We start from the raw sequence: 23,518 nt of genomic DNA on the forward strand, positions 1-23,518 counted from the left end.
CGATTCTCTCAAGTATTTATGAATTTTTCAATTAGAGTTTTCTAAACAAATATCCTGATACAGCAATCCTTCCCTATGCAATACCCCCCTGGAAAGATCATAGAATTGGGCATCAGTAATTAGCTTATTCATCTCCAGAGAAATACTTTTATAATATATATTTAGGCCTTAATCCCACAAAGATTTACACACAACTAACTTTATGTAGATGAATAGTCCTATTAAGTTCAGTGGGACTGCTCACTTGCCTAAAGTTAACTAAGTGCATAAATCTTTGCAGGGCCAGGACCTTAGATATTTATTAATTGTAAAGAGATTTTAAGGCTATGCCTAGCATGCTAAAAAGTGCAATACTAGAGATTCTGAGGTATAAAAGGTTACTATCCATCCAAAGTAAGTGAGACAAATAGAAATGTAGCCATATTATTTTTAATATGAATGTTGCCAAGTACTTCTGCTAATAGTACAGTAGGTAACCTACATTTTTTGCCACAGGATTTACATTGCCTGTCAAAAGGAAGTATTTTTATACTCTGAGGTAAAATCAATTTCCAGGTATGTTGCCAATCATATGTCTCCAATTAACAGAGCAAGTCTTACTCATGCTTTTGTGGCTTATAGAATCAAAATCTATTCTGGGGCTCATTTCCAGAGTCTTCTGGAGAAACTAACTCATATGTTATGAGGGGTCTATAATTCAACAGCACATATTCTTACTAATTCCAAATCCATGCATCCCTGGATTAAGAGATACTATTTGTTATGCACCTGGGCTTTGAAATGGTCTTCACACCACTGTTTCTTCTACAGAATATAGATTGCTATTAAAGTCTAAGCTGCAGTTTCGTTTGATCTGACTTTTCCACACTAATTAGTTTTATAGTTAGCTCTTTTTGTAATGTATTCTGGAATACATAATTGCATGACAGGTGCTATATCAATACAGACTGTTAAATATGAAGCACCATTTTTTAAATATATGTTAAAGAAAATGGACTTTAAGGAAGTAAAAGACATTCATAACCACAGCCACGAATACATAGAAAAAGCACATTTCTGGATTCCCTTGGGAAATAAATCATAATTTTCAACTGTGGCAACTTAAGACATACATATGACAAAGATCTGTTACCACAAACCACTTGTGTTTTTATATCGCAAATTGTACAATGGGTGTGGAGTGGGCACTTGTTAGATGGTATGTATATTGCTCAGTCCTAAATTTCACGTCTAACATTATATCCAGACACCAAACTTTCAGGTCCTACACATGGAATGGATGACATGTAACAATTTTATATACATTTGCTCCTTACAGTCTTTGAAGGGAAGAATGAGAAAGAAGCATGTGTCCAAATAACGCAAGGAAAAGTCCAATCAAATGTTTAGTAGTACCATACCTTGCTTTAGGATCATAGTATCAAATGCATACTGAAATGCAACACAGCAGCTTGTTTTTGAATAATCCACATAAGCACACCTCTTGTTTCACTAACAAAGCCAAGCATAAATATTTGGGTCCCTCCCCAAATATTTGATCAGATTTATTACTTGACATACACAACACTTGATAGTTACAAAACTGTGAAAGTTTCAATGTACAAATCATCCTCCTTGTTCGATGTCCTCTCATTTTTAGGAATACTTTATGTTTTTCAGGACATATATGCATTGCATTATAAGTGATATGCGCAACGTCTAAATGAAACAAAACTTTAAAAATCTGTTAACATCCATTGTCTAAGGCTATTACGTTCTTGGTAATTTGAAACAAGATTTTTTTAAAGAAAAAAAAAGTCCTACCCATTTGTATCTCTCTTTAGCAAACTGTCTTTCATTGTTAACATTAGAGAAGCTCAATATCATAATCTATATAAAGAGGTATATTCTGCAGCACTTCGGCACTCACAACTAGAGCATCTGCAGGATTATACCACAGATTCTGATTGAGGAATTAGGAAGTAAAAATGAGAAACAAGCATGCTACTAACAAACTAGGTTGCCAATGTAATGAGAGAATCTTCAGCTGATGAATGTATACGTGCAGAATTCTGTTGCAAGTTTTCATAAATTAAAAAAACTTTCTGAAATGTAACACCAGTTAAGTGATCTAATTATAAGCATACCATTTTATTGCGGAGTGACTCCCAAGTCCAAGGAGGATACTCAGAAGATCTTGACCCCAAAACTTGTTTTAAAAGAAACAAGTCCATGACTCGTGTGGTGAATTAAAACAAAATATGGAAAGGAAAATGTCAGATCTGGTTTTGCTCCTCAGTTATTCCTGCCTGAAGGCCTATGAAAATTTATTACTTCCTCCTTCTGATTGAGCAAATAAGAAATCTTTCAGCACAAGATTCTCACATTTCTCCTCCCACAAGTACATGAGTGTTTAAAGTTTAGCTGACAATGTAGACTTTTTGTTTGCTGTAAAATTCTGCCATTCTCGCAAAAGAGGCTTACTTAGTGGGGGAGGTGGAGCAGTTAGTGTTTGTTGCGCCACAGTCAGGAGAGACAGTGCCAGTACCATCAGTGGTTGAATCTCCCAATGGTCGCCTTTTATTGGTGCCATCAGTTCCAGTGTTGCTGCGCTGCCAGAGTGCAGTCTGGTTCCGATAAAGTCCTGGGATTTGTGGACTTTCTTGTCATGACCCTGAGACTTAAGATATTCTAAATTCTCATGGGCTAAGCAGGAAGATCTTGCTCAACTTAAGCTGGGTTGGATCAGACCTCTTTGAAGTCAACTTAGAGAAAGGTCTTTCTCATGCTTATCAGAGCGTTCCCTGCCTTCCCGATAAGACCCCAATGGGGGATCTGTGGGAGCAGATTTCCTCGCTCCTAACTCAAACCTCATGGCACAGGAAACAGACTCCTTGCTGAGTCAGGCCAGGTCCCCCAAACCTGGGTCTGACTGTTCTGACTCAGGCCATGCAGTGATTAAGATGTAACTGGAGAGGAGGTCAGTCCGCTCTGTCCTTCACCTCCTCAGTTGGAGGTATAAGGAGAACAAAGGCACATGTGCAGACCAACGGACACTGCTTTCAAGAATTCTCTGACTCCAGGCACATGGAGTACAGGTGTACACCCACCATGGAATACACAGAGACCAGCAGGCAAAGTAGTAGTTAATAATTTTCTTGCCTTGTTTTGCTGAAGTACTCTGTGAACTGGAGTGGGAGAATCTCTCTCAGTCCTCTAGTACAGGGATGAAGAAAAAGGCTTCTCCCAAGCATCTGTCAGGAGTCTGACTTAAATAGATGCTAATAAAAGCAAACAAACAGAACCAAAAAACAACATGACGGGGTTTAAACCATCTTAATAAAAATCCCTTCTCTTCTCAAACCGCTCAGATTTCAATCTATTTTCTCTTGTAATATCATGATCCCATTGGATCTCCACTCTTCTGAGGAATCCACCAGCACAGAATAGGAAGTCAGGGCCTAATATTTCTAACATAGCTGACAAACAGAACCCTTTAAAAAGAAACAAACAAAAAGTGCAACCCTTTTCCCGGCTACCTTTACACATCACAAAGCAGCAATAAAGGGCACAAATGATAATTTTCTCTACTTTATGTCACCTTGAAAGAGTCACTTTTACAGGGGTTACAGTTGAAAACAAAAGGCCTGTATTTCAGGAAAGAAACATTTCAAGACACACATTTTGGAGACATTTCTCTGGAGAACGGTGTTGAGTGTAACATAATTCTCAATAGAAGAGCGCTTCACAAAGTATCTTTCTAGGAAAATCTTGAGGCTATCAACCACCAGCTGTCCATGGACATTAGCTAAAAACCAGAACCTCATGTCACAGAAGAATGAACTCTTCTTTAAGTCAACATTAAGATTTATTGGCACTCAGGACAGAATATACCAACTTCAAGGTAAAACAGTTTGATACAAATATCTGAGATAGTCCTATCAGTGCCATATTTCAGCTCCTCCAACTGCACTAGTCTAAAGTCAATGACTGCATGATTCAATAGTTAGTGACTTACTGTGAGATGTGAGTTATTGGGGTCAGCAAAGTTTCACCCTCCAGGTCAAGCTCATCTGCAAAGCTGTTGGTCCTGATGAAGGGTACCGTGTTCACATCTAAAAATGCAGGACTCTTTTTCACTGTGAGGAAATAAGCAGATAAGGGTTAGAGCAGTAGTTTGTAGCTGTTTTTAAAAAGGCTATACAACAGGTTTGCTGCTTATGAGGACATATTATAATATTTCAAAAGGTACAAACAAGAGAGACTTAAAAACAAAATAAAGATACTAGAATAAATCTGTAAACAAGATAAGGGTGCAATGAGAGCAAATTGAGACTTAAAATTTCTCTTCTTGCACAAGAATTTCAGTATCTGATCATAGAATCATAAAAGATTAGAATTGGTAGAGACCTCAGGAGATCATCTAGTCCAACCCCCTGCTCAAAGCAGGACCAACCACAACTAAATCATCCCAGCCAAGGCTTTGTCAAGCAGGGCCTTAAAAACCTCTAAGGATGGAGATTCCACCACTTCCCTAGGTAACCCATTCCAGTGCTTCACCACCCTCCTAGTGAAATCGTTTTTACTAATATCCAACCTAGACCTCCCCCACTGCAACTTGAGACCACTGCTTCTTGTTCTGTCATCTGCCAGCACTGAGAACAGCCTAGCTCCATCCTCTTTGGAACCCCCCTTCAGGTAGTTGAAGGCTGCTATCAAATCCCCCCTCACTTTTCTCTTATGCAGACTAAACAAGTCCAGTTCCCTCAGCCTCTCCTCATAAGTCATGTGCCCCAGACCCCTAATCATTTTCTTTGCCCTCCACTGGAATCCCTCCAATTTGTCCATATCCTTTCTGTAGTGGGGGGACCAAAACTGGATGCAATACTCCAGATGTGGCTTCACCAGTGCCGAATAGAGGGGAATAATCACTTCCCTCAATCTGCCAGCAACGCTCCTACGCAGCCCAATATGCTGTTAGCCTTCTTGGCAACAAGGGCTCACTGTTGACTCATATCCAGCTTCTCATCCACTGTAATCCCTAGGCCCTTTTCTGCAGAACTGCCTCTTAGCCATTTGGTCCCCAGCCTGTAGCAGTGCACAGGATTCTTCCATCCTAAGTGCAGAACTCTGCACTTGTCCTTGTTGAACCTCATCAGATTTCTTTTGGCCCAATCCTCCAATTTGTCTAGGTCACACTGGATCCTATCCCTACCTTCCAGGGTATCTACCTCTCCCCCCAGCATAGTGTCATCTGTGAACTTGATGAGGGTGCAATCCATCCCATCATCCGGATCATTAATGAAGATGTTGAACAAAACCGGCCCCAGGACCGACCCCTGGGGCACTCTGCTTGATACCTGCTGTCAACTAGACATTGAGTCGTTGATCACTACCCATTGAGCCCAATGATCTAGCCAGCTTTCTATCCACCTAATAGTCCATTTATCCAATCCATACTTTTTAAACTTGCTGGCAAGAATACTTCGGGAGACCATATCAAAAGCTCTGCTAAAGTCAAAATATATCAGGTTCACTGCTTTCCCCATATCCACAGAGTCAGTTCTCTCATCATAGAAGGGAATCAGGTTGGTCAGGCATGACTTGCCCTTGGTGAATCCATGCTGACTGTTCCTGATCACCTTCCTCTCCTCCAAGTGCTTCAAAATGGATTCCTTGAGAACCTGCTCTATGATATTTCCAGGGACTGAAGTGAGGCTGACCAGTCTGTAGTTCCCCAGATTCTCCTTCATGTGACACTCTAATGCCAAATCCTATAGCAAAGGAGAAGCTGCTGTGCAAGAACCTCCAGTTCAGGTAGCTAATACAAAAATTTCCATTTGGTGGAGCTCAGGCCCATTTGTGTTAAAATGATCATTGTTCTGGGAAGCACAGAAGTAGAGACCTACTTCCCATTTGTGTGTGTCCCTGATATTTGAGCATTTAAATAAAGAACACTCAGATGCTACAGTGATGGACACTTTAGATGTGATACTAAGAAATATTGTCTGATAAGAATCTAACACACTATGGACCATTTCCCGATCTTAGTTATGCTCAGGCAACAATACATGAGCATAACCAATGGCAGAATTTAATTCTCTCTTTTTAAGTAATTTCTACCTCATGTTTCTTCCTTAAAACAACTTTCTAGAGTATAATTACAATGGCAGACATTAAAAAGTGAATGTTTACCCATCATTAGCACTCAGTGATAGAATTTCCTTATACGTCACATTTTAATATTTATACAGCACCATAAATGTGCACAATGTTATACAAACAAATAATAGGAAATAACATCAAACAACATTCTTTAATAGCTGAATAAATGTTGATAGTGGTGGCCACTTTACAGCAACCATATCCTGGGCAACTAGCTATATCGTTCTATGAAACATTTATTTACTCATTTACAGAGCATCTCTCATACTTGTCAAGGCACTTTACAGTCTGACGGTAAGCAGCAACACACAGAAATAAGATTAAAACACAAAGTAAAATGAACACCACAGAAATACATAATTAAACACAAATGCAAGTTTTTTAGAGCATTAACCAAAGGCACAGGTCCGCTATGCCTTGTATCCCAGAAGTCATGAACATTTCACAATGCACACAGGCCTTGGAAGTTTTATAACCCTGAAATTAAAGTATGATGTCAATTTATACCTCCTTCGTTGACTGTAGAACATCGACTATTGTGCTTTTAGCCCAAATCAGGAGGTGTAGGGAGGGGATCAACTCACAATTCTTGGCCATTTTATTTGTAAGGAGTAGATCAAGTGCATGATCCTGCTCCCAATGAACTTAATGGGGGTTTTGCTTTCGCTGACTTTAATAGGAGCAAGATAGAGAACATCTGGAAAAAATTTAAAATACAGCAAGGTTTTACTCCAGTACTAGCTGCTTAAAAACAGGGTTCCTTAACCACAGTGTTACTCTAGGACCAATATTAGCAGTAACACAATGAGAATTATATAGCAAATAGCAGTGAACTTCAGCATCAGCTTTTTATTCTGAGTAATATCCGTTGGATTAACACAGCCACATTCAGGACAGAGGTTATGAAAAAGAGAAGAAGAATTCCAGCTGAAAATGTACAACTTTACAGGGCCTTAAATATTTTTTGTTAAACTAATTTCTTTGGCTGTTACTAAATAAATACTGAACATTCAGTGTTCTGCCAGGCATGGATGAAAACAGTTTCCTAAGGAGAAATCTAAATGTCTCTTCATGCATTCTGATTACTAACGACAGTGCTATCGAACTTAAAGCCACATGCAGTGCTTGCAGGGGGGGCTCTAGCTTTTTTTGCCACCCCAAGCACGGCAGGCAGGCTGCCTTCGGTGGCTTGCCTGCAGGAGATCCCCAGTCCCACGGATTCGGCAGTTTGCCTGTGGGAGGTCCGCCGGTCCCGCAGCTTTGGCGTACCCGCCGCCGAATTGTCACCAAATCCGCAGGACCGGCGGACATCCCGCAGGCAAGCCACCGAAGGCTGCCTGACTGCCGCCCTGGCAGGGACCAGCAGGCTGCCCCCTGCGGCTTTCCACCCCAGGCACGCGCTTGGAGCACTGGTGCCTGGAGTCGCCGCTGAGTGCTTGCCAAGCACTTGTTATACTGTACCCACATGAGACATTGCTTGCAAGAGGATTTGTAATTGTTGGATTGTTACAATTATTGCTTTTCTGTTTAATATAGAAATGACAGATGAAAAAGGAAAGAAGAAATTAAGGTTGTCCCTCACCAGATTTGAAAAATATAAGGATACACTCTCTCCTGAGAGTAACAAGAAGATAATAACATGGGCATTATATTTACTTTAAAGTGAAGCTATTGCCTGTTTGTTTCACCTGGAATTTTCTGGAAACTACTTAGGGACAGCTCATGGCCAGTCCTTGTCTGAAGCACCCATTCCCACTCCCTAGCGCTGGTGCACAACTGCTTCCTCTAAGCAGGGAGAAGCAAACCTGATCTAGTGAAAAATCTGTCCTAATTTCAGACCAAAGAACTCTGAGAAGGTCAGAGAAATTCAAAAATTAAAAAAAAAAAATCTGTACCAAAACCATGAATTACTGTCTCCCCTGCTCAAACGCCCCCACGGTATGGATACTTACAAGCCTAATGTGAGATATAAAAAAATAAAATCAGTAAATGGTTGGCTCTTGGTCTATTTATATGAGGTAATTATATGGCAATATCTCACCAACTCACAATCTTTAATGTACTTATTCTCACTGTGAAATAGGTTTTTACAAATGAAGACTGGAAGCCCAGAAAGGCTAAATGACTTGCCCAAGGTCACATAGGAAATCTATGGAGGAGCAGGGACTTGAAACCCAGGTCTCTCAAAATCCTAGGTCCTAACCACTGTACATGCTTCCTCTCAAGTATTAGATATTACTGTCTACAGATATGTAAAAAAATGAAAAAGAGGATGTTTTTGTAAAGAAAAGAATCAATGTTCATGAATTAACAAGAGCACAGAATAGACAAGAGAGGCAGCGAGGAACATTTAGTCTAAGTTGTAGGGAAAACATTATAACCATTAGAATTGGAAAACTTACAAGTTTCTGCCTCCCTAAATACCCCAATGATTGGAGGAGCAAGCACTAGATTTATACAGGAATTTTTCCAACAGTATGGTATTTGCATAGGGATACCTAAGTACTGTAGTAAAAATGTTTTACAATATATTAATAGAGGATATTTTAAGAAATCAACTCGGGTTTTACGATTTTACTATCAGCTTACATACAATGGGCAAATAGGTTAACTCTTTTATAGGGCTGGTTTAAAATTTTCCATTGTAACTGTTTTTCAACTAAATGAATAATGTCTGCTTTCTGTGGAACGTTTCGATTTTTTGTTAAAAAAACTGAATGCCTGAAAAACAAAATATTTTGGTTTTCAGCTGAAATTTTTCAATATTAAAATTTCCACTGGGGAAAAAAAAATCAACATTTCTGGGGGGCGGGGTGGGGAGAAGGGGTAAAACTTCATTTTACCTCAGATAACTGGCAAAGTCCAAACTTTGCAATGCAAAGATTGAAATACAGGCAGTTGCAAAGGAGACAGATCATTGAAATGGGGGCGTTACCTGGAGAAGGAGGAGCACTGGAGGACGACTGCTGTGCGGAAAGAGATGCCCAGGATTGCTGACGGTCTGAGTCACAGCAAAGATGCACACAAGAGACAGAAAAAGGAGGAGGAAAAAAAAAGAGACAGCTGGAGAGACTGCAACATATCTGTCTTTAATGCAAAGTCTATGTTGCACCTGTGATCTTTAAAATTAAAAGGGGAAAACCACTGAGGAAAGGAGTTTTAATGCAAGTCTTTTCATTTACTATTGATTAAATAGAAGTAAAATGCTTTGATGAGTATTTTCTGCCTCTTTTTAGTATCATTTTAAACTAAATCCCCAGAAGAGGAGGCATTCTGCCTCCCTCTACCTTCCCATGCACAGTGGAATAAGATCTATTGATAAACTCTTATGGGCTGTAGATTAATATTCCCTCATGCACCTAGCCTGTTCTGCAGCCACTACACAGAGTCATACAATGGGCAAATAGGTTAACTCTTTTATAGGGCTGGTTTAAAATTTTCCATTTTAACTGTTTTTCAACTAAATGAATAGTGTCTGCTTTCTGTGGAACGTTTCGATTTTTTGTTAAAAAAACTGAATGCCTGAAAAACAAAATATTTTGGTTTTCAGCTGAAATTTTTCAATATTAAAATTTCCACTGGGAAAAAAAATCAACATTTCTGGGGGGCGGGGTGGGGGAGAAGGGGTAAAACTTCATTTTACCTCAGATAACTGGCAAAGTCCAAACTTTGCAATGCAAAGATTGAAATACAGGCAGTTGCAAAGGAGACAGATCATTGAAATGAGGGTGTTACCTGGAGAAGGAGGAGCACTGGAGGACGACTGCTGTGCGGAAAGAGATGCCCAGGATTGCTGACGGTCTGAGTCACAGCAAAGATGAGACAGCACACAAGAGACAGAAAAAGGAGGAGGAAAAAAAAGAGACAGCTGGAGAGACTGCAACATATCTGTCTTTAATGCAAAGTCTATGTTGCACCTGTGATCTTTAAAATTAAAAGGGGAAAACCACTGAGGAAAGGAGTTTTAATGCAAGTCTTTTCATTTACTATTGATTAAATATAAGTAAAATGCTTTGATGAGTATTTTCTGCCTCTTTTTAGTATCATTTTAAACTAAATCCCCAGAAGAGGAGGCATTCTGCCTCCCTCTACCTTCCCATGCACAGTGGAATAAGATCTATTGATAAACTCTTATGGGCTGTAGATTAATATTCCCTCATGCACCTAGCCTGTTCTGCAGCAAGGTGTGGCCATAGCTATGCCTTCTCCTTGTCCCTTTTGTGGAGCCATGTGCCTCCAGGGAATAGGGATGGAGACTCCCTTCTATTCCTCTGAGTGCAGGGAAGGTAATTCTGCCTGACATTTCCGCAGTCCACACAAGTGCCAGCAAGATGAGTCTCCTTGTGCGCTACCTCTCACAAATAACCAAATAAGGACCAGACTCAATCTGGCCCTTGGAGGTCATAGTGTAACTTCCTGTCATTTTTTTTGGCTCTTTAGTACATTATACTATAGGTGGACATTTCCCATTATAACAACCTGCTCTCAATTGCTTATAGCCTTGCTAAACTTTAACCATTTGGGCTGAAATTTCCCACACTAGGTGTCTGCCTCAGGCTGAATTTCTTGGGGAAGTTTCAGCTAAAATGTTTCAGTTGTTTCCAAGAATGAGATTAGCTAAAAAATATGTTGTTTTGCCATCATTCAAACCATTCTTGAAGTTGTTTTGTTGACAAACTGTGGTACCTCCCATGCTTTGCAGTGGTGTGTCCTCCTGATGTCAGGGATGTGTCTTTTGCTGTTCCCTTGAAAAACTGCCCAATTTATGAGACTCCACCTCAGTCATGCTCACAGGCGCAGAAGAGATGTACCAGAGTTTGGCAGCTAAATTCTCCAAAGATTCCATCTGCATGGAGCATGCACCATTCCTTTACTGCTCCTACATGGTGACTGGACTGCAAATGCACCATGTCACAGAACAATTCAGCATGCTGCAGCCTGATGCTGTAGGGGCTGAGCATGACTATCCCTAAGGTTGCACAGGTAACCTTAATTCTGGCATTTCCTACCTTTGGAATGCTTCACTTTGCAACCATAATGTTATTTTAATGTCGTTTTTTTGTGTATAATTGTATCCATGCTAGACTCAGGTACAAAATATATACTTCTCTTCTCTCTTTCTTCCTTTCTCCCCTAAAACCATTTTAAGGACACTGGGGACCAGAGTCTCAGGTCTACAGAGTTCACTTAATGCCTGTGTAGGAAACATAAAATGATTTTATACTTGCTGGAGAGCCCTCTCTGAGAATTCCTCGTGTTCGGGGAATCTCTTGGTGACTGTAGCAGGGTGGCCCCTGCTCCTGCCCTGAGGGGTTTAAAAGTGGCCTGGCAGGGCTTGAGAGCTGCTGCTCTAAAAGCTGGGCTGATTGAGGGAGTGGCTGCAGGTGAGGCCACGCCCCAAACTGAGCCACAGCTGGCCCCTATAAAAGGCCAGGGAGGCCAGAGGCCCAGCCGTCTCTCTCTGCATTCAGAGGGAGAAGGGCCTGGCTGCAGGGAACTGAGATAAGATACCTGAGTGAAGCAGGGCTGGGGAAAAGCTGAGGAGCTGGGGAGCTCCAGCCTAGAAAGCCCCAGGCTGCGGCCTAGCAGTGGGCCAACAGGTACGGGGGGTTGCAGAGGGCAGCCCAGGGGTAGGCCAAGGCAGCAGGTCCAAACCCTCCTTGCCAGTGATGAGTAGGCTGATACTGCAGTCTGCCCCAGAGTGTCGGGCTAGACAATGACTGACAGTAGCCATATACTGAGGCAAGGTGGGGATAGAGGGTGGGGGTTCCCCAAGGAGGGGAGACCCAGAGAGAAAGGGGTTACTGCCAGGGGCAGCACCCCATGTGAAAGGGCACCAGGTCCAGGGAGGGACACGGGGGCCAGAGGACAGGCGGATCACCGGCCTGCAGAGGGCGCTCCAGCGCTGGAAAAGAGCTAATTCCCAGAGTCACCAGCAGGAGGTGCCGCAGGGGTGAGTCTGACCCGTCTACAGTGACAAAGCAAGCAGAGGTGACTATGCTGTTCCTACTCCTCTTCTCCTCTGCCTATTCCACCATCAGAATTGCACTTCTTGGGTAAGGAGGGAAAAGGTATGGGAGAGAGGCTCTGCTATGATGATTCTTCGTGGGTGCAAATTAAAGATACATCTCCATTCCCCCTGAAGCTTTAAGTTGCACCAGGGCTCGGCAGAGCAGATCAGGGAGCTAGAATTAGCTCCCTGTCATCTCTCCCCTACCCCTTCCCCGCATCACCACTGTGCCCAAGTTCTGTGTGGGCCAGGTAGAGAATTCAGCCCTGTACATTTTTGGACAGCATAATCCAAAGTTCTGGAGTACTTGGATTCAATTCTCTACTACTTAAGTCAATGGCTGTTTGCCATTGTCTTCAATGGTTGCAGAGACAGCCCCCCCACTGTAAGTGGGGCCTCATGGTACTCTCACTAAAGCCTTAATGGTTTGGCACAGCCCTTGCTCTAACCTCAAAAATATTTCAGAATTACTCATTGAAAGGGTTATAAGGAAACAGTCATAAGAAAGCTCCACCATGAGCATACTTAGAAAAAGCACACTGACATAATGACTTAAAGGGACAAAGAATCCAGAACGCAGCTATTTTCTGTAAAAAAGATAAAGTGGATTATTTAATTTTTAAGGGACCATCCATCTTCGCTGATGCATTTTTATAGATGCAACACTCACACATGCATTTTTGTATGAATGACATAGGAGGTTGTGCCTGGAATTTTTGCTGGTGCCCCATTATTTGTTTAGGAAATGGTCTGGGTTCAATTACTGGTTGTTTGGTCATCTTTAGAAAGGCGTATAACTTGGTTATGAATGATGCACAGGAATGGAGGATGTCTGCCACTTAATAAACAAGTATTTTATGAAAGAGCATCATGATATTCTGCTTTTTAATTATATTGTGATTGTGAACAGATGTGTGAGAATGCACATTTTTGTCTGGCACGGTGTCTTGTGTAGTGAAGGGATTATAGCAATCTACTAGACACATACAAGAGCACTGCAAATTATGTTAAATGTCAAAGTCTGGCATGCTGTATATAAAATTATTTTCCTCAACTTACCAAGCCACTTGAACATTCCTGTTTGTCCTGTATACTTGTAAGAGTTTTGAGAGGATGGAACACAGATAAAAAGGAGAGAAAATAAGTGTCAGAAGAAACAAGAGGAAAACTTTTGATTGACAGCTAAAGTGTTGATACTGACGGGGCACTAGTCATATCATATGACTCCTTAGTAGATTTAGAGACTCAAAAATTTCAAAGATGGGACCTGGCAAATGTAGGCATTCATAAAGCTCTCACACTGTGCTGTTTTGCAGGAAGATATTTCTCAATGGTTGATCCACAGAGTCAACTTTATCCTTGTTCACCTGCTAATTACAATAGCGTTTGGCACAACAGAGTATAAGTGGCAATTGTTACTCAGGAGAAGCCCAGGAGGAATGAAAAAGCAAGGAAGATAGGGATCAGGACTGTCGTGCACCAGAATGACATAAGGACATTAGACTTCCTGCCTGAACTAAAATATGCCTGGTTTCAATAAACACTGCAATCTCCTCCTCATTTTAATGACCATTAAATTTAAACAAAGTCAGCCAACTCTCTAAATAAAAAATTTAAGAGCTTAAAAATCTATATGATCTGTAAAATGTACCTTTAAAAATTATACCTCATTTGCTTCAGTTAACATTCTTTTTGCCAGAATTAAAACACAGAAGTTAACAGCTTTTAATACAATATGCTAGTAACTTTAAAAAGAAATCATATGTAAAATAACTGATGAATTTACAGTGTAACTTTAAAAGCAACAAGATTCTAATTGCAACAGGACTACAAAACAGGTTCCGTTCTCCTTCTGTATGGCTCCATCTCACAAAAGAAATCTACACTGATGAATTACACAGAAGACCATCTGCATTTATGAAAAGTGCTATATATAATAGCTAAATTATATTATTATAATACTACATTATATGAACTTGAAGTAATAGCTTTCTAACTCCAAAACCAACCCCAGGAGGGGAAGAGGGCATACATGGTTTGCAGTGACAAACCAGATTTCAAGAGCAGCCATGGGTCATTGTTTAAAGTTTGGGTGTAAGCATACTGTGGATATGGCTTATTTGAATTAGGCTAGGAAGAGATCATAGAATCGTAGGAGTGGAAGGGACCTCAAGAGGGGATGAGGAGGATGAGTTGGTGGCCAACTATAGTACCTCCTATTGACTTAAGTACCAGGTGTCTCTGGCATCAGTTGCAGAGAATTTAGCTCTCCTGCCAGATAGGCCAAGGTTGAAGGTTTCTCCTATCTGCAGTGGCGCATTTTCATGAGGAGAGCTATTAGACCTCATCCAGACTAGCCAGTGGCCAAAGCCAAACAGAAAATAATCCTTGTTTGGACTCCTAAGAAAGGGGAGAGAGGAGGTAGTACCACAATCCCCTCTCCCCTACACATACACGCTTTTAACCATCATAATTTGGATCCTTTGTGTAATTAATCCATAGCCCAGTATTTTAATGTATGTTATAAAGGAATTTCTTACCAGAATTTTCATATGCATCAATATTAAAGTCAGACTTCCTATCATCCATCACGTGGTCATATGTGATATGTGGAACAGTTAACATTTTATCTGGAGAAGAAGGTCCATTGTCCTTCTCGGTCTTAAACTTCTTCTTCACCTAAAAATATGAACACAAATTAGATCTCTTGTAAGAACACACACTAGGAGTGCCTCCTCAATAGTGAAATTTACTTGATTAGATTAACCACAGAGGGAATCTGACCATTTGTTTTCATTAAAAACTCCCATGACAATGTTCACAAGAGTAGGATATTAATCCTGGTGTCCTGGCCAAATTCTAAGCTGAGTAAATGCAGTCTGCCCACCTGAATTCTCCTTCCAGTTTCAGTTGGATTATAGTACTCTCTTTCATTTCCCATCTGTAGCCTTTCACCTTTAAGGTCAGCAGGGCCTGGATCAGCAAAACCCTGTTCTAAGGTGTGGCCCTTTAAGGAAAAGTGTTCTATGGGAGAATCAGCTGTCAAGCTGGGAATGGAGGCCAGGTGTTTACTCAGGTGACTAACACTCAGCTCATAGAACAACTGCATGGAGCTCAGTCACGAGATGATTGAAGGGAGTGAGGAATAGCACTCACGAATCTAGAGTCCAGGAAGACTCAGAGGGAGGGCTCCCTGGAGCAGAAACTGAACCCCATGAGGGTAAGCCAGGAAAGCCAATAAGGATTACAGCATAGCCCCAGGAAGCAGGGATATGGTCACCCTGTTTTAGGGGCAAAGAAGGTTGAGCCCAGGGAGGATAAGAGGCCTGTGAAGAAGAAGCAGGGCAGCTTGTGGTTACAGGCAGGGCCGGATTTCCAATTAGACACATTAGGCACATGCCTACGGGTGCCAGAGTTCTAGAGGTGCCTAAAAGTTAAAAGTGGGTTAAATGTTTAATTTTTTTAAGGAAAACATGAAGGTCAGCTGTAGGCAGGAGGGGTGCTGAAGATGCTGTTCCTAGCGGTACAGAAGGTGTAAATCAGGCTCTGGCTACAGGGAGCAGAAAGACCTTTTATTTAGGGCTCCCAGGGCCTGGAACTCATTATAGAAGGTGGGTATGGATTCCCTCTATGCTGCCACCCTGGTAGAGGGTGCAATGAGCCTTGTTGTTAAGGGGAGGAGGAAAGGACTAACTCAGGGGTCGGTAACCTTTCAGAAGTGGTGTGCCGAGTCTTCATTTGTTCACTCTAATATAAGATTTCGCGTGCCAGTAATACATTTTAACATTTTTAGGAGGCCTCTTTCTATAAGTCTATAATGTATAACTAAACTATTGCTGTATGTAAAGTAAATAAGATTTTTAAAATGTTTAAGAAGCTTCATTTAAAATTAAATTAAAATGCAGAGTCCCCAGACCGGTGGCCAGGACCCGGGCAGTGTGAGTGCCACTGAAAATCAGCTCGCGTGCCGCCTTCGGCATGTGTGTCATAGATTGCCTACCCCTGGACTAACCAGAGCCCAGGAGGGCTTGAAGTTGAGCTTGGGAAAAGAAGGGTCAGAGACTACCGTGTGCCTGGCACAGATCCATGATGGAAGATTAGTGTTTTCCTTTAGACTCTGAATACCCTAGAAGGCGTGGACTTTTGTGAATTAGCTGGAGGGCCAACTCACCTCAGCAAATGAAACAATGCTGATGGCCAAGGAAGTCACTGAAAACTCAGGAGGGAAACTGTGGCCGGTTGACTGCAGTGCCATGCTACACCACGGGGGACATGCTTCATGGTCCTCAACATTTGTGTTACTTTCCATTGTTAAAACGGTGATCACATTTCACTTCAGAAACAGCTGTATTTCAGCTGAGATGTTATTCCTATATATGAAGGTTGCCTAACATCTCCCCTGTGGGTTTTTTTTTTTAAGAGTCAAGGTAAGTTTTTATAGAACTCTAATGCTTCCAGTGGTATATGGCACAAGTTTGAAATTTAGCAGAGGGGTAGTTCTGGGGTCAAGTAGGTGCCTTTTGATGTATGCACAAAAATCCATTCAGATTTGGCAGAGTTCCAAGAAATTGAATATTGCCACCAGCAGTCTGTTCTGATCAACAGAGCTTGCCAAAGGCGTGTTATATCATCCAAGCTTCCACCCACACTGAGCATGCTCTTCACAATCTTTCTTCAGTATGCTGCATAGAACGGAACCATCAAACAGGCAAGACAGACAAAATGAATTTTCCCCATTGCTTTTCCCAACAAAAATTCCATTTTATCTATTGGAAGGTGCACTGGGCTAGAAGCCAGGAGACGATGAGCTGTAGACATATCTCATTTTACTAACTGGTGTTTATAACCTTCACAACTCTTGTTTGTTGAGCCAAGCCTCATAATCCACACTTCACTTCTTAGCCTCATTCATTCATACACAACCCTGGCTGCATTCACTGAGCATCATCCTGTGCACTGAATCAGGCAGGGGTCTATGGAAATAAGATTATGTGGTCATACAATTATATAATACCACATACTTGGCAAGGGTGCAGAATTAAGGTTGCACAAGCAATTTTAATTCTAGCATTTCCTGAGTTTTTAGTGTTTGATTTTGCAACCTTAAATAATTTCTACGTGTGTGTGTGTGGTGTGTGTAATATATATTATTAGAGAAAAATCAAAAACAGAATATTGGATCTGAAACTTCTTGAACTTTGACAATCAGATCCAAACGTGAATCTGAGTTTTTCTACTGGCGTTCACCTTTTGTATATTTAGTGGAGATAAGCAGTATTCAGATGCAGTTTAGGTTTCATAAAGGTTTTGGGTTCAAATTTGATGGTTTTAGCTGTTCTGGTCAGACTTCACTCAGTCACAAATGACAGAAATCTCACAAAATCACTGGTTTGATTTTGGCTTCATCTGAACCATAGCCTGAAAATAGACCATGTCCAAGTTTAGAATTAACCTGCCACTAAAACTGTAGAGACAGGAGGTCAGGACTGAAATCCAATCCCTCTCTGAAATCTGAAGAAGCGCTGATTTCAGGTTGAGATTTCAGCTTCTCTCTAGTATGTAGTTTGCAAAATTCCCTCAGTAAAAGGATGCAGAGTGGTTTAGGATTCTTCAAGAAAAGGCACTACAAATATTAGATTGTTATTCTCATTATCATTGACATCTTATTTCGCAAGATGATGTTTTTTAAACAGGATAATTCCTAGGATCATACATATTGGAATTATGAATACAAAACCTGCTAATTCAACAATGAGTTATGTATGTTACAAACTTTATTGGATAACACATTTAAAATAAACAGGTACTGGCTTCTGTGCTGAAGAATCATAGTACCCTCCTAATTCAGCTATTATAAACTAGACAAAAGTGGCTTGATAAAGATAAAGGCAAATTAGGAAAGGAAATCAAAATAATTTTTCAGAAGTAAAACAAGATTACCATACTGCCTACATAAATCACTTGCAGTTTCATGGCTATGATGGGCCAGATCCTCAACGGCTTCAATTAGACATAGCTCTATTGACATTAATTGACCTATGACTATTTAGTCCAGGTAAGGATCTGGCCCATTATTCTTTTTCACTTCCCGGGCAAGCCTGTTACATACGTCTGCAGCACACTGTAAAACAGCTGCCACCGGAATGGGTGACGTAATGCATAATATAAATGTATATTTGCAAAGTGCCTCTCATAGCAAAATATTCTGAAGTGCTTTACAAGTCGTTTACATAGAATATCACTGAGGTGCAACTAATTCTGGGGTGGAGGGAGAGAAAGAGGCAGCTAACTAGCACACTCCACAAAGTTGGGGGAACAGGACATTGTAGCCAAGGACACAAAGACAAAATTCTTATAAAGTAGTACCCTGGGACCATGAATGGCAATTCCTTAACAAGCAGAAGCCCCCTTGTGCCTGTCAGAACAAATATGCAAACTGGGTAGCCGGATACACAAATGGGTATTTGCAGACACAATTATTCGAATGCAGGTGTGTGAAAGTTGCATAATGCAAGTTTAGGAGGGCCTTTGCTCTTTGGAAATTTGGTACCCTTGCCTGAGTCAAAGCGAATAGGACCTCGTTTTTTTCAGGTTTCATCCAACACACCCAAATCATATAAATCAAGTGGAACTCAATTTTATCTGCCTAGTACAGTTCAGTCTACCTACCAGGTATTTATTTTAATTATACTGTATATACACAGTTGTGTTTGTATAAGAACATATATTATTTGAGATCACTTGACATGAAAGGCTACTGTATATAAACACACTGTATTATTACCAGTGGGGCTGATTGAGCCATAAGAATAATATTTGAGAGCAGCACAGTATTTTACCATTGCAAGGGCAAGTGCTCGCTTTATCTTCCCATTGCTCATTATTTCACAGTGTCCTGTATTCAATTACTGGTTGATATAAGTGAGTTATGTCACTGTGGTGTCCCTCAAAACTCTCATGTCCATCAAAATCAAACCAGTGAATTGAAGCAAAGTAAACTACAGATATAAATGTTTCTATCTGGAAAATCCCAATGTTCATTTAAAAAACAAAACTTTAAGATCAAGCAATATCCTATAATACAAATACAATTTATAGCCTCTGGAGAATGAGCAAATTCCATTTCATTACCAAGCAACTGTATTCACTGAACTACCAAAATGGGAAAGAAAACCAGGGTTACTTACTGATACCATTACTGATTTCTTTGATTTTGGACTAGGTGACATCAAATGATAATTTCTGGCAGGTTTTCTTATGTATATTTTCCATGTAGAAGAGTCTGGGTTTTCTGCTGCATAGCACCTCCATGCAGTCTAAAATAAATGTTAGCAGTACAATTATTACAATAGATTCACTGTTATAGCTTCTAAAATGTGATTTTCCTGAAAGTTAAAGAGAAATTATTGATGTGTTCAGGTTCCTTCAAAAATGAAGGGTAATTTATCATTTGGCATTGTGGAAAATCCTCATTTAGTAAATTCAATCCATCTAATTTTAAATTGTTTGAAAAAAGGGGAAGAAATGTTCTTTATTTAACCACATCTTTTCTTTTCTATAAGCAGGGTCAGGACAACATGAAAAGGGAAGGATGGCCTGGTAGGAAGCCCTCTGGGCTGGGACTCAAGAAATCTCAGTTGAATTCCCCGCTCTGCACGGACTCCCTGCATGACCTTGGTTGGGCACATCACTTAACCTATCCTGTGCTTCAGGTCCCTATCTGTAAAATGGGACTTCATGATCTGTCTGACCTCCTAGGAATCAAATCCCTGAGAAGCTGGCTCTCTAACAGTCCACTTGGCAAGGCTCTTGGAAACTGGAGCTCCCAATCTCCATGGCAACCTACCTGGTAGGCTGCCCAGGCTCCCCAGGCGAGCTGGCTTCCTGGGAGCCCAGAGAGCTCAGACCAGAAATTTTTGAAAAATTCCATTTTAGTTCCTCCAAATTGGAATTTTTTTGAAAGTGTTCATCCCATGGAAAATTTTGCATAACTGACCTTTTGTTTGAATTTGTAATAGGTTTTGATTTGTTTTTGTTTTTTATTGAAAATGCAAAATTTTCTGTAGGATAGACATTTTGGTAACTGCACAGCTCTAATTTGTAGTTGCTACAAGATGAAATGAGAGTACTGGTGATCAGCTCTAACAACTCTTGTATCAAACAAACAACCATCATAGGATATTTTTCTGCAAGAAATTTAAAACAGCTGATCTGAACTGATTGCACTGTCTTTTGTGGAGAATATTTCCAATTGCTCTAGTCATGATTTTCCCTTTAAGGATGGGATTTTCAGAGTCACCTAGGAGATCTGGATTCCCAATTAATTTTTAAATGGGAATTTGGTGTCCAAATCCTTCAGGCAGCTTTGAAAAAACACACACTCAGCCTGAAATAAAGGGAGAAAATAAATGCATTTAAAATATAGCAGTCCAGGTACCTGAATGAGAGATGCAGCAGCTGGGATTTGACGGTTAAAGTGTTTCTGTCTTTGTTTCTGTTGTACCTTCAGGGCAAAGCCTGAACCGAGAATTCCCTAAGAGAAGAAAGAAAATAAAGATCTAACATTTAGAAAAAAACATTTCAACACTCTGGCCAAATTACATCATATTAATAAAGTTTTATTCGGTATCATAAACAACATAGCTAATTATTCGGGGGAAATGACTTAATATGCAGTAGTTTTCAGTCTCGGTTAGTATTTCTTCTTGGAACTTAAAATGTTAGTTCATTTGTGGCCTGATTCAAAGCCCATACAAGTCAATGGGAATCTTTTGGCTTTGGATCAGCCCTCTAGAGAATAAGTGTAGATGGTATTTCACAGCCTGAAAACCACATAAATGCTTGTGCAGATGAAGGTCAAATCTGAAAGAGTGTCTTTACCCTGATTTGCCTACCCCTTCAGTGTGATGAGAAGTCCATATATTATTAAGTCATAAGCAAGCTTTTTGGATGCATCTATAGTAGGAAAATTGGGCCTATCATTCTCCACCAGTGGTAGCAATGGTGGAAGCTGAAGTGTTTTCAGGACTCAGCTGAGTTTACCGCCATGTCATCTGACTTGACTCAAGAGCAATTAATATATGAGGTCTAGTAAACCTTTCCAAAAGTAAGCGTAGTCCAGTTCACTTGTTTAGTTATCACCTCCTCTGTGGAGACATTTAACGTAAAGTTTAACACCACAGTGGTAAAAACAACTGAGACCTGTTTACACTATGGCCTCTACCACTGTTACACCTGGAACTGCACCACTAGAGAATAGTGGGTTCTAATTATGCCAGTGTAGGCAAGACAACAGGGCAGCTGGCTACCTTGGCTTTACTGTACTGAACTCTGCCGCTCATCAAATCTTCCAGTTAGAAATTAATAGGATATGCATTTTGTTCTCTCTGAAATTCATTTAACAGAGGTCACAGAGGCGATGACTATTAAACAAGTGAACCATGCTACATTTAGTATTGGAATGATTAAGGGTTTGCAGTAGACCCAAAGACCCATTCCAGTTGTTTAACTACATTAGTATTTCTTTTTGAACATGTTCTTAGGACAAGGTAGAAGCATGCAAGGCTTATTATAAACCAATTATTATTACCAGGAGGACAACACCTAACTTTTGTTAGTTGTCCTAAGCAAAAAAAACAGATTAATTATTTCTCCTTTGTATCAAAATAACACTGAAAATAAGTTTATTTTACAGCTACAACTAACTGGGAAATCTGGCAGGCAAGTTATAAGCATGTTCTTGAACATAAAGACATCAGAATAATTACTTTAAAAACATCTCTGAAGACATTAAATTCAGAAAAAAATCAGGATCAAAGAAATAGCTTTACAACTCATTTTATTTATCAAAGATCATTTCTGAGTAGTAGAAAGGTAGGTGAAGATAAGAATGGAAAAGAACAGACAAAAACAATGCAAGTTTATACCTGTTAAAACACTTCTATGCATATTCTAATAAAGGTTTAAATCTCCCGTTTCAGCAAAGCACATGCTTAAATTCATCCCTATTCAGCACAGTATTTAAACCCATTGCCATCAATGACACTTAAGCACATGCTGAAGTGCTTTTGATGCATTGGGGCTTTAAAAAACTAGAACATCAGCATTAGTGCACTCACAAAAATGATTACCATGTGAATTTAATGTATTGTACGCCTCTAAAACCTGAAGAGAAAGGTATTCTCATTTAAACTTTCATTTTCAAGCTAAAAACCTGTTTCAGAGAGAACTCTAGCAAATGTAGACTGCACCAAATAGAACACTCTATAAAATGAATAAGGAAACACAAAAAATATTTTTAGCTACTTTTGATATTTTAAAAACATGTTGGCAAGTTGAAAATATTCATAAAAGATTCAATGGTCCATTAATTCATTTAAGAACAAACTGTCAGGAAAATAACCCATAAGAGAACCTACCGCAGGAAGGGCAAAAAATGAGATAGCAAACACGGAAAAACAAGATGCAATGGTCTTTCCTATCCACGTCTGAGGTACCTTATCCCCATAACCAATAGTTGTAACAGTCACCTGTAAAAAGAAGTACATATGGCATTACAGAAAATATTAACATAGCTTTCATTCATTTTTTGACATGAATATTCAGTTGATTACAATCAAAGATGCAAAATTATGCACAAGTCTGTATTTCGCACAAAGCATTTATTTATATTAAGAACTATACTATGTTGCCATTAAATTGTAGTGCTGATCAAAAGTTTTTCCACACAGAATAAATGTAAGAAAGTATAGTTTTTAAAAAAAATGAAAATTTCTGAAAAACCATTTTGTTTTCATTTGAAATTTTTCATTTAAAAAAAATATGGATGGAAACTTGATGAGAGTTTAGTCTGTTCTTCAGTTTTTTCTTCTCTCTCTCTATGCTATTTTTTGGTGTGTGTTTGCTATTTCGAGGAGGTTGTTTTCATTTTTTCATTTTCAAGGCTTTTTGTTTTGTTTTTTGGGGGAAGGGGAAGAAAGGTTGCATTGACATGTTTAATTGATTAGCTTAGTCACCCATTGTAGGATTTTTCAAAACTGAAGCTCTTCATTTGTGAAAATTCTTGTTTTTGGAAAAAATTCTATAAAAAGATAATGCCAAAGAAAAATTTGAATGCAAAAGCCCAGTCAGCTTGCATTAATGTGATTGCTGTTATGCATCCATCAGGTTACTCCTGTCTTGTAAAAGGAGTAACATCAAAGACGGGCAAGGACCTTGGGCAAGGACCTTGGGCCAGATTGTCAAAAGTATTTAATTGCTTAATAATGCAAATAGAGTCTCAGTGGGATTTTCAAAAGGACCTAAGCAGGTTAGATGCTGTTGTGTTAATTTTGATAGAATAAATGGATACAGAGAGTTAAAGGT

General features: G+C 39.9%; 1 protein-coding gene across 4 annotated transcripts in view; it reads right to left on the reverse strand.

Moving 5' to 3' along the window:
- KCNQ1 (potassium voltage-gated channel subfamily Q member 1) overlaps nucleotides 1-23,518 on the reverse strand; it is a 552,595-nt gene that overhangs the window by 327,753 nt on the left and 201,324 nt on the right. For 3 of the 4 annotated variants that reach the window (XM_039537860.1, XM_039537864.1, XM_039537863.1), the window contains exons 7-12: nucleotides 22,573-22,683; nucleotides 20,592-20,687; nucleotides 19,342-19,470; nucleotides 14,695-14,833; nucleotides 9,880-9,945; nucleotides 3,998-4,118 (exon numbers count right to left, since the gene is read on the reverse strand). In XM_039537860.1, coding sequence (XP_039393794.1) covers nucleotides 3,998-4,118; nucleotides 9,880-9,945; nucleotides 14,695-14,833; nucleotides 19,342-19,470; nucleotides 20,592-20,687; nucleotides 22,573-22,683 — 662 coding nt within the window. The remainder of the gene's footprint in view (nucleotides 1-3,997; nucleotides 4,119-9,879; nucleotides 9,946-14,694; nucleotides 14,834-19,341; nucleotides 19,471-20,591; nucleotides 20,688-22,572; nucleotides 22,684-23,518) is intronic. The other variant, XM_039537861.1, reaches the window with a different exon arrangement.

This window comes from Mauremys reevesii, linkage group 4 (genome assembly GCF_016161935.1).
Source record: "Mauremys reevesii isolate NIE-2019 linkage group 4, ASM1616193v1, whole genome shotgun sequence".
Taxonomy (NCBI): Eukaryota; Metazoa; Chordata; order Testudines; family Geoemydidae; genus Mauremys; species Mauremys reevesii.